Raw genomic sequence first — 12996 nt, 5'->3', positions numbered from 1 at the left:
CTAACCATTACAACCAAAGTGGTGGACAATTTGTTTTATTCTTGCAGAACTTATTGGATTTCTAGGTACAGTAGAGCGTCTCGTTTAGGCACAGTGAAAACGTAAACAAAGTGCGGGTAACGTGTCGAAAGAAAAAGATTGCATATCGAGAAGAAAGTGAAGACTTTTTCTTTCATAGAACTGGGTATATGTCCCTGTCTTTTGTTAGTGCTGTCATAATAATTTGTGTCTTTTGTCACGACATGAGACTTCGCAAAGTATATCGTTTGTTCATGATCCCTACAAGAGTAAGGATAGAATGCATCCATCCTAACACATGACGGTAGATGATCTTGGTGATGATAAAAATAAAGAAAACTGAATAATGTATAGTATAGTAGTATGCAATAAGGACCAATTTGACTTTCGGTTCTGGGTGCATTGCATCCTATTAGTTTATTATATTTCATAGTATATTGTTTGTTAATGGTGACTTACGGAGGTTTTTCGTTGCATGTTGCAGATCCGGCATCGATTTGGTTGTTACGATGAGATCACGGAGGTGGACAGACGTCGCGTGCGTCACTGCAACTGGGTTCGATTCCTCCGAGCTGCCTCAACATACAGCGACGAGGTCAACCTCATCGGCACAAAGGTCAAAGGTGAGCAAAAACATCTCTCATAATCATGCGTTCTTCAATATTTTCAGACGACTTTTTAGCCGACATAATACTGTGTTATCATACTTTGAAAATGTATACACAGATCTCACGATAAGTTCCCAGAAATATGCACATGTCCGGAAAAATGAATTTGAAGTATAGTTGGCACCTAAATTGCTTTATTTCTTTTAATGAACATATCATTCCCTTTAGATATTTTTGTGTAATTACTGAAAAGTAATAATATATAATTTTATTGTGTCATTATGTAATTTATACTATTAGTCCTATTGTAAAATTTACATGTCATTTAATAACACTCGAGCTGAAAAATAAACATTTTTTAATCCTTGGCGCGTACAGCCCATGAAGGACCAAGACCGACCAGCCGGCTGCAGAGGTGAACGGTCATCTAACCCGAAGGGAGGTATCGTGTGGTCAGCAAAATGATCCTCTCAGCCATTATAGCTGGTTTTCGAAACTGGATTTCGCTACCTATCGTAGCTCCCCAAATTCATCACGATGCTGGATGGGCACCGCTCTCTTTATACACTGGCCGAAATTTCATGAGAAAATTTCTTCCTCCTTGAGGACTCGAACCAGTGCGCATTCAGTAACGCGAGTGCCAGTCCGTAGGTATTATGGCTTAGACCAATGGTCGGCAAAGATTACGTCATATAAAACGTAGCCCGCAATACACAGCAAAGAGGCAGGTAGGAGGAGGATACCCAAACTGCTTAACGTTGAAAGAACAAGTGAAGGCTAAGGGTAGGGAGATCGTCTTACCCCTCCGCCCTGCTTGTGTATTAAGGTGTTGCCTGGCTTTGTATTCTTTGAGCGTATTCCGAATCTCATCGGTGAGCAATCCGATGGCATCACGGTGTTCCGAATTCCACCGATGACGTCATTGATGCTCCACCGGTGTCGCACCGGTGCCATCAACTTGCAGAGGTGGTGGCAGTCTCCATCAGCCGCCATCAGTGAATCTGATTGGTTCTTGTATAGGGCGGGAATTAGCAGACGAATAACATCGTGCACTGTTGTGTCATGGCGGTGTGTTCTGCTTTAGTTCTGCTGTATTGTTTGTAATGAGCACAACGTAAAAACAATATGTTAATAGCTTATGAGCGAACATGTCAACGGACCCGTTATTACTACCGGTTCAGGAAATAAATTGTTTATGCTATCTTTTCTTTGAAGGAGATGGGAGTACGAAAATTTCGCAAAATTTTACTAGCGTAGCACAGACAACAACTTGTACAGTCGCCATGACAGCCATTGATCCTTCCAGCAGTTTTGTTCCTTATTCGCTGCAACGTGACGTCATTGATGCCACCGGACCGGTGAGATTCGGAATACGCTGTTTGTCTTAGACCATGACGCTATTGCGCGGGACGAATACAAACATTTAACATGAAATATATTTTAAAAAGCGAATTAAGCATTTACCAAATAAATTTCTGCACTTAGGGGCTATAAGAAGAATATAAAGCCAGACATTTACGATTAATGCTACAATACCAACGACAGGTTTTCCTTTATCAAGAACTTTATCTCCTTCATGTAGCAAATTATAGTGGGTTTATTATTATTATTATTATTATTATTATTATTATTATTATTATTATTATTATATTATTACTATTATTATTACTATTATTATTATTATTATTATTATTATTATTATTATTATTATTATTATTATTATTATTGTTGTTGTTGTTGTTACGGTGACTCAGTGCTAGAAAGCTGGGTTTATAACCCAGTACATCCATGTTCGTTACATCTGGTTAATTCGAAACAGGATTTCTCTACGTAGCGGAGCTCCCTAAGTTCATCAAGATGCTGGGTGGGCATTAGGCCCACACATTGGCCGAAATCTCCTGAGACAATTTCTTCCCCCACGAGGACTCAAACTAACGCGCATTCCGTAACGCGATTCGTAGCCAGGGTCCCTTAGACCACGACACTACTTAATATTATTTATAAATTAGGGGTTCAAAGCAACAGTGGCATAAGTCGGATTTTTCTACATTTCAATTTATGAATGTCTGAAGAAAGTGTGAATTTTTCTCTTGTATTTAAAGTATCAAAGAACATTCTACTTGTAAAATTAGTACCTTAAATTATACTTCAACAGATTTTTAATTGCATAGAACACAAGAGTTGAAATATAGGTATCATGTCTTGTAATTCCTGACTTACGTCACTGTTGCTTTTAACCAATAGAATATGAGAAGTAATCTGATGATTCAATTAATTAATATTTACCAACATAATAGGTTTATCATTAAAATTTGTAAAAAAAAAGTGGAAGCGAAACTGCAAAGTTATGTGAGCCGACTCTATGTTTCTGGCTACATAACCATTTAAGACAACACACAAGGAATGAATGAATTTATGGTGATAAAGGATTATGTTAATGAAGCGTAATTAATTATTTCAACATTGCATAATCATTGCGGTTCCACGGAATGAAATTAAAAAATACGAAATGGCTTATGGCATCGTAGATTGATTTCGGCTGCCACTTAAAAGTTGTTGTTCTTGCCCCACTATACTTGTTTCGAAAGTTTTTTTTTCCCCCATTCTTTTCTCCAACCTTTCAAACTATTTCATTTAGAATTAAAACTGTTTTGCAGACTTACAAAGTTCCAGTAGAATTAATTCATTCACAGTGTTCCGCCCAAGAGCAGGTCTTTCACTGCAAACCCAGCATTCCCCTGTCTTTCCTACTTCCTGCCTTCCTCTTAGTCTCTGCATATGATCCATATATCTTATTGTCGTCTATCATCTGATACCTTCTTCTGCCCCGAACTCTTCTCCCGTTCACCATTCCTTCCAGTACATCCTTCAGTGGGCAGTTTTTTTCTTATCTAGTGATCTAGTCAATTTCTTTTTCTCTTAATGGTCAGTTTCAGCATTATTGTTTCTTCACCCACTCTTTCCAACACAATTTCGTTTCTTCTTCTGTCTGTCCATTTCACACGCTCCATTCTTTTCCATATCACATTTCAAGTGCTTCTAGTCGCTTCTCTTCACTTCATCGTAATATCCATGTTTCTGCCCCATACAATGCTACACTCCACACAAAGCACTTCACTAGTCTCTTCCTTAGTTCTTTTTCCTGAGGTCTGCAAAAGATGCTCCTTTTTCTATTAAAAGCTTCCTCCTTTTGACTTCCTGGCAGCATCTCATGTTATCGCTCATAGTACATCCCAAGTATTTGAAGCGGTCCACTTGCTTTACTGTCTCATTTAAAATTCGCAAGTTTGCCTTCTTTACTTTTCTTCCTATGATCATGGTCTTTGTCTTATTTGCATTTAACTTCATCCCATACTGCTCACAGCTGTCATTTAGCTCCAGTAGCATATCCCTTAGTATCATCTCTTCTTCTGGTAACAAACGCCATATTATTGGTAAATCTCATGCACTTTATTCTTCTTCCTCCTACTTTCATCCCTCCCATTTTCTGAAAACAGTTCTTCACTAAATCCTGCAAGTAGATTTTGAACAGGGTAGGTGACAAAGGGTATCAACGTACTCCTCTACCTATTTCTCTTCCTCCTAACATTTCTTCTCCTATCCTGACTTTGACTCGTTGTTTCACATAAAGACAGAATTCATATCAAATTTAATTAAAACATTTTGAATCTGTCTGCAGACTTCTGAAGTGCTATATTTGTAGACCTATGATGCTTCAACAGAATTATTCCTAAGTTTTGGTCAACTCCTGATTTTCACAGTGTACATGATTAAAAGCACTGCTTTTGGTGCAGATATAGTATTTAGAGCGCTGCTCTGTATTGCAGGGGAGCCGTTGTACGAGGCCGTGAAGAGCATCCCCGCCAACTCGGAGCTCGTGGTGTACTTCCTGCCGGAGAGGCCTGAAGAGGTGTTCTTCATGCCTGCAGTCCACTATCTCAGAAACTCGTTGTATCGTCGCACAATGGACACCATCCTGGAAGGTGAGTCCATTCCTAAGAACTTCCTTTTCTGTGTGTTGAAACACGTTACGAAGTGCGAGCACAGTCTGGTATATACAGTCACGAAGCTCAATACATAATAAATATGCATCCATAGATAGTTGCTAACCACTAGGATCGCTAATATCAACTCATTACAGACAATGCGAAATAGTACCGGCACAGTCTATTGTTCCTAGCACCCTCACAACTCAAGCTTCGTGACTGTATATACTAGACTGTGGTATAAGTGTGTTGATACTTAACTTACTGCATAGGAAGAGTCCACTGCAAGAATGATGGATGTCACTTTCTTGTCGAAAATGAACCAAGACTGTCAATGCATAGCTTAAGACATATAGAATGTACATAGAGAGTTATATGGCATTAACACTGATAGTCATTGTCCAGTAATGATCGGAAAATCACAGTTAAGCTTTGAGCGCTAAGCATTTCAAACTTTCAATTACTTCTCCTGCAAAATGTATTCCAAATGACATCCATCATTCTTGCAGTGGACTTTTCATATTTTCTTAGCATTCACTTTCAAGCCTCATTCTTCTGTTACGCCAGCATAAATGACATAAATTATAACAATAACAACGCTATTAAAATCATCAACAACTCCAGCAACATAACCATCACAATATTAATATCGTCATCCACATCTTCATCAACACCAACGTTACCATCATGTTCAATGTTACCGCCATTGTTATTAATATCAGCATAGGCGCCGCCATCATCATTATCATCATCTTCTTATCATTACTATCTCCATTTTCACTATCACAATTTATTACCGTCATTCCCAGTAACGCCAAATTCATCTTCACTATCATAATCAAAACTCTACCACCCATCACCATAATCATAACCACGTCTGCCCCTATCTTCACCTTCACTATCATCATCAGCATCATCATTATCATCACCAGTTTTACTTTCATCATCGCTATAATTACCACATTTATAAAGCTGCTTATCTGATGTAAAATGTAGCATCCCTGAGCACTCCAGCACCAATAGACTCTTCGTTCAGTGATGGAATGAATTACGTGCCATTATACTACCCGACTAAGCTGGCCCCATCACCCACCACAACAAGCATTACTCTCCAGCCTTCAAATCCGTATATCAACCTCTGGTGGTAGTATGTCTTATCTCACAGATCTACAAGAGTCGACACCCTGTCAGGCAATAACGGGCCTGGGGGACTCCGGTGACTATTATGCAGATCTGTGAGTCATCTAGAATCCACCACCATTTTTACCTACCGATCTTTGGGCAAACCGCGAGGAACACCCACTATGACGGACGATCGATTCGGAGTCACTCAAACATAAGTAGTGGCCTGTTCTTTTAAACTCAGATGATAATGGGAGAACAAATGAACGTCATCCAATTTATTCTTACCATTACCATCACCATCATCATTATCACCACCATCACCATCATAAACAACTAATTAACACCATAAATAACCACCATTACTCCGACAATTGTAATTATCACCTCCAGGGGGGGGAGAATGATACTCTACCCTATTATCTCCTGGCTTAGTTGCCTCATGAATGCTCCCTTATTGCTGTCACTTGTAAGATTCCAACCAGTCTTCGGACCTTAACTAAACACATACATACATACGTACATACATACATACATACATACATACATATATACGCCTACATACATACATACATACATACATACATACAGTCATACATACATACAGTCCACACTTGTGGAGTAACGCTTAGCGCATCTGGCCGCGAAACCAGGTGGCTCGGGTTCGATTCCCGGTCGGGGCAAGTTACCTGGCAGAAGTTTTTTCCGGGGTTTTCCCTCAACCCAATATGAGCAAATGCTGGGTAACTTTCGGTGCTGGACCCCGGACTCATTTCACCGGCATTATCACCTTCATCTCATTCAGACGCTAAATAACCTAAGATGTTTATCAATGTAGTAAAACAACCTACTAAAATAAATAAAATACATACATACATACATACATACATACATCATCTTTACAATCATTTCCGTCAACATTTCTGAGAAATCACATAAATTAACGGAAATTGGTACTTTCATAAAGTATAAGCTTAATGAAATTAATTTATTGTTATAATAATAATAATAATAATAATAATAACAATAATAATAATAATAAAAATAAAATAATAATAATTTTAACACCTTTCTTCTAATTGTAGAAACATTCTGTATGCAATATATTGGGTAGAGACATAGAAACATTTTTAGAACTTCCACTTGGCTTTTAAAATCAATTTTAAAAGACCATAGGAAATAGATGAAACTAATTTAAGACCTGAGTGTTGTGTGGGAAATCTATGTAATACAGTGTATATTATATATATATATATATATATATATATATATATATATATACCATCTCTGTAGGTCTGTTTATTATTATTATTATTATCATTATTATTATTATTATTATTACTGCTGCTACTATTAGTGCGATATCCACATCATTTGAAATATTCAGAATTTCGTTGCCACCTCTGGCTATAAGTTCTTATGTCATTATATCGAATCTGGCCGGTCCGAGTCCCGGAGCTTGCAGTATTATTAAAAGGGAAGAACAGACGGACGGACGGTCAGTTGGCGGGACAATGGCAGCGCGCCTGTGGTCGAGAATATAATTACAGTTTCCGCAGCGATTGCCGGTTTTTTGAGTGGAGACTCCATCAGCAGTGCTAGAGGGAAGTTAACGAGGTTCAATTGTTTGTATCAATTCGTCACGCACGAGACGCCACAACGGGCCCGCAGATTGAAAATCCCCCCACTAAAAAGAAGAAGAAGAAGAAGAGCAATGATCTGATGGCAGCCATTAGATCACCTAGACAGTTTTTTATTTCTGGAAATTTCATCATTGGACGAGACACGGATAAATTGTTTGTTTACACATTTTTTTTTAAATACGGGAGGGTTATATTTATTTATTTTTGTTTGATGAGTTTTGAGAACCGAAACTTGAACGAATTGGGACTGCTAAAATCACCGCGTCATGGTCTCTTATTTACATAACGTCTGTAACCCTGGATACTCATTAACGATGTGCGTTCAGAACGTAACTGAAGTGGATCCCACTCTTCGCTACACGTGAGCTACTGATTGCTTCAAGGACATGACATTCTTATTGTTTTGTTTCAGGGCTATAGCCTATTTATTTGTCAAACGATTTGTTCAAGAATAATGAATAGCTGGAAGGGGTCAGTAATTAATAGAAACCTGTAGGTTTTGTGAATAAGAGAGTGGAAGAAAATGATTTAAACTTTTTGTAACTTTTGTGCTGTCAGCACTTGAATAACAATTTATAACATTTAGGATGACGTTGTTGTTGTTGTTGTTGTTGTTTGAGTTCTATTTTCGTACATACATTGTTTTCGTATTTTTAATTTGTCTTCTAGATTTTTCGAGAGTTTAAACATGTGATGTGGAAAAATTTCCAAATTTTTGGAACTAATTGTTTTTTTTTTTTCCAATATAATTTTAAGGAGACATGAAATAGCCTATCTTGCCAACGTTAAATTAGATCTTACACACTAACTTTCCTCAAAAACTGTTGAAGCCAGACAGCTTGTTTTTTACAACTCATTAAAACATAACTTGACTTAATGCTGAAAAAGTATTATTTCTTTTATTTATTTCCTTACTGAGAAATAATCTTTACTGCATTCGTATATTTTTTTCAACAATTCTCAGTACATTATCCCCTTTAATATCTACACAGATTTAACAAATTCCAAAAACATATTTTCAGTACCATGTAAAACTTCCCTGAAAATTTCAGCTTTCTGGATTAAATAGAAGTTGAGAAAAGGTTCGTTTTGTACGAAAAAAAATAAACTTACGGGCAACGAGCGTTAAAATAAGATTTACACACACATACTACGTCCTGTCCTCAGAAAAAACTAAAAGTTAACATGTATATAATTTCAGTATCATAATATGTGGTAAAGGGAAAAAAATCAAAGAATATATTGGAAAAATAAAAATATGTAGTCTATTATTTTCTGTCCAAAATCCGTAAATTTATTAAGAATGAGCATTGAAATTAAAACTTTTATACCCCTTCTTAGAAAATATAAAAATTCAAATGGATACATTTTGAGTAGGTATAATCATATGTGATGTACCGGTATCATTTTAAAGAGGGGAAACTAAATAATAGGGCTATATTGGAAAAATAAAAAATAAATCAAACTTTTCATCAAAAATACAATTCCATAAGATGTCGGACCGGGTAGTTACGTTGTCTAAGGGGCGGTCCACTTAGGCAGCGCGGTCCGAAGGTTCATGGGTTTGAATCCCGCTTTAAGCATGGGTGGATGTTCTGTCCTGTGAGTGTCTCAATGGAGGCCCCTACGCTCTGCTGACCTCAGACTAGGGGAAGCCGACAAATGTGTCGGTGCCTAGTGTGTGAGTCCATAGAATCGTTCCCTTTCGTACAGGTATTGGTATGGAAGGCCTACTGTAACAGGCGAGCTTAAACGACCAATAAAAGAAACAAGTAAGCTTCATTTAATTTAGGCCTAATTGAATCAATGTCTCTACAATCCGTTTGGATAAAGGCATATTTTGTAGAAAAATTTCAGTAACTAAAATAACATAGAATCTGATATAACAAAATTGTTACACAGGAGAAAAAAATTATTTTAAACTTTGTGCTATAGCTGTTGGATACTTAAACACATGACGAAATTGTAAATTTTAGCATTTAAAAGTTATCTTGTTCAATACCTATGTCCCTTACCATCTGATTTGTATATATTTTTTTATTTTTGTGTACAATAACTGAAACGCTGAATGAAGAGCCTATTTGAAATCAGAATAAACTTTAAGGAAAAGAAAGAAAAAATAATTTAAAGTCCATGGTATAGCATTTAAATATTTAAACTCCTTCATAAAATGAAATCTCAACGTTTTAAAAACTAAACATTGCTGCCAATTAGGTAACGACAACTTCATTCGATTATAGAAATAGCCGGAGATATTTGTAGTAGATAATAGGCCTACAAATATGCAGAGGACTTTTGTGACTGATTTCCCTTGTTTTTTTTATTTAATTTATTTTACTATGCTTTATCAATTGCAATGATTATCTAATGTCTGAGTCAAATGAAGGTGGTAATGAGAGCGAAATGAGTCCAGGGTCCAGCATTTGCTCTTGATCGGTTGAGGGAAAATCCCGGAAGAAACCTCAACCAAATAACCTGTCTCAACCAGGATTTGAACCCGGGCCCGCTCGTTTCACGGTGAGAAGTGGTAACAGTTAAGCTGTGGACGGTTTCCCGCTATCCCTATGGCATAATAGTTTAGTTATGAATATATTCTCGTATTAATCTCTCCGAGTAATACACCCTTCGAGTCATTCAATGCTTCCTTACAATCCATGATCTCCTCTTTAATAATAATCCAGTCTCTACAATCATATCCCACCTCCCTCAATTCCATTTTAATATTATCCTCCTATCTAAGTCTCGGCTTTCCCAAAGGTATTTTTCCTTCCGGCCTTCCAACTAACACTCTATATACATTTCTGGATTCGCCCATTTCAAACGTCTGGATTTAATGTTCCTAATTATGTTAGGTGAAGAATACAATGCGTGCAGTTCTGCATTGTGTAACTTTTTCCATTTTCCTGTAATTTCAACCTTCTTAGCCCCAAATATTTTCCTAAGCACCTTATTCTCAAACACCCTTATCCTCTGTTTCTGTGTCAAAATGAGAGTTCAAGTTTCACAATTATTTTTAACTAATGGTGAGTACTTGACTTTCGTCAGTCATCCAAGTGAAGCTAGTTATGTAGACCAATTTACCGATAGAGTCGTTGCCCAGGGTGCGCCATAGGAGGCTGGTCTACACTACACCCGCGATGAGATGAGATGATGGAGATTTATTGGGATGCCACAGGGAACCGGAGTTCCCGGAGAAAGCCCCTATGCTACCTGGATCACGGACTTGACCAACACAAGTTATAATTCAGAGATACGATGGGAGTTGAACCCGGTTTCACAGGATTATAAGTCAGCGCTATAGCCACTAGACCGCCGTGTCGGCTTCTCTATTATTATATTGCCATATCTTCAATATAATTATTGTCTTCGTATTTAAGAGCCATGTTCATTGAATAACTTTGTTATGAATCAATATCTTTCATATCTAGTTTTTCCTTCAGTTTCATGACTTTAAGTTAAATTTAGAACTTTATGTTAAATGAGATATTTTTTAAAATTCATAAAATGCAAGAAAATACAATAAATAATCACAAAAGTTATATTTTATTCCATTTCATGAATTTTAAAAATCAATTAACACTGTTGAATATTGACCGAATTTTATTATTTTATTGTGAGACATTTTTTCTTGTAATTTTGTTTACTACCTCTTTTTATACTTTTATATCTTCGTAGCTTAATTGAGGCAACTAACCAACCACCACAATTGTTCTTCGCTTCTATTATTTTCTTCTTTTTTATTTGTACAATTTTAGTCCTTTTCATAACATTTTAATAAAAAATTTGTTTTGTGGTTTCATCTCTATGAAACGTTAACACACACAACATTGTACAAATAGACATTCTTGTGTATTCTTTGGTATTATATTACTGTTAAACAGATCGTCGTCGACTTTTCACCGAAATTATCATCTTTTCTTCTTCTTCTTCTTCTTCTTATTCATCAAGGATGGAGTCAATTGGCCATTTCTATCCTATTTTTTTTTACGATAATGACAGTCACAAATTGTAGGGATTCGTAGTCGACATGTTACAACATCACCGATTTAAGCCTTAGATTTTCTGAACCGACGCATGCGACGTGCGAGGTTCGCCTCGCATAAATCCGGACTACACGAGAGACAGTTAGTGGTTTCTATAACTGCGAGATGCGAGGTCTGCGTACCTCGCAGCCATAGAAACCGCTCACTATCTCTCGTGCAGTCCGGATTTGTGCGAGACGGGCCTCGCACCTCGCACGTCGCATACGTCGGTTCAGCAAAACCAAGGCTTTAGATAACACGAAACAAACTCAGGAAAAGGAAGAGGGATAGGTCTCCAATCCCCTACCTTCAATTGAACTCGAATCTACTAATTTTGTAGCCTGATATTGTACAGCTTGGTTCATAGTTGATTTAATTGCAATTATTATAAGAAACAAATCAGTGGCGAAAATTCGCACTATTACTTTAATACAGAGTATTATGTAATTCATTGTGTCATGTTCTATACAGTTATAATTATCGTTTTGCTGGAGTTATTCATCACGAGGAAAGTTAATATATTCAATTATCCAAACGATAACATAATGGAAATCGACTACGACAATATCAAGCAACTTAAACCTGATTTTAAATGTTGGGAGAAGGAGAGGAAACGTTAGATTGTTCCTTTTCGAAATATGAAGCCAGAACAAACTTTATTGGTATAATCCGTGCAGGATATGTTTACGATTTTTTGTTATGGATTCGAACTGTTAGCATATAAGGTCCTCGAACCTAAAATATGCAGAGTATTTCGAGAGACAGTAAAAAAATCTTCATGTATAACTTGCATTAAATCCGAACCCTAGGTCATTCGAATATGAGACGTAAAACACTTCACAAAATAATTCGAAGCAGGCGCCAAAGCTTTGAAAGCTTTGCAAAGTGAAATACAGAGCCCGACATCTATACAAATATTTACCTTAAGTTTAATGGCCCTTGTTCTTCATAACAGTTGAACATCGATGTAAATAACGCGAGCTAATTTGTCTAATGAACCTTGAATCACTTTATAAATTTTGCATGACATCAGCACATTCTTATTTTTACTCCTTGAAGTTCATAAAAAAAATTAGTCCGTTTCCTTTCATTTCTTCTTTTTCTAGAAACCTGTTAGCAGCGCGTAGCTTAGAAATCTCTACTCATTATCTAGGAGGCCTTGAATCAGCGCCTACTAAAACATAGATTCAAGGAGGCCATGCTCGGAAAGTAACCTGATACGAGAACGGACTTAACGCAACATTTATAGACGATGCTGTATACCTGTTTCTGAAATTGGTTTTAATCTCGAATTTCTGCCCCACACTTTCTTCATTACCTCCAATTTTCTATAATTTTTTTAATCCCCTATTAATATGCAAATTCATGCTACCGGTTGTCTAGTTCATAATTATTGTTCGTGTAAATTAAAATAACATCGTATTTCATGTTCTTTATGTTTATAATATCTTTATTCAACATCCAGAAAAATAACTATGCATATATTTATAAACATTCTCTGATTGAGGTTCTGGCTGATATGTACCTCTATTATCAGACAGTATATCTCACTTGTCGATGTGTGTCGGAGGAAGAACAATTGGACGATGATTAGCAA

The 12996-nt window shown here is 36.7% G+C and overlaps 1 protein-coding gene across 1 annotated transcript in view; it reads left to right on the top strand.

Moving 5' to 3' along the window:
* LOC138715267 (zinc finger protein ZFP2-like) overlaps positions 1–12996 on the top strand; it is a 647197-nt gene that overhangs the window by 309370 nt on the left and 324831 nt on the right. Inside the window, exons 2-3 of the mRNA XM_069848008.1 lie at positions 503–641; positions 4454–4609. Coding sequence (XP_069704109.1) covers positions 503–641; positions 4454–4609 — 295 coding nt within the window. The remainder of the gene's footprint in view (positions 1–502; positions 642–4453; positions 4610–12996) is intronic.

This window comes from Periplaneta americana, chromosome 15 (genome assembly GCF_040183065.1).
Source record: "Periplaneta americana isolate PAMFEO1 chromosome 15, P.americana_PAMFEO1_priV1, whole genome shotgun sequence".
Classification (NCBI taxonomy): Eukaryota; Metazoa; Arthropoda; class Insecta; order Blattodea; family Blattidae; genus Periplaneta; species Periplaneta americana.
This window is presented reverse-complemented; position numbering and strand designations above follow the sequence as displayed.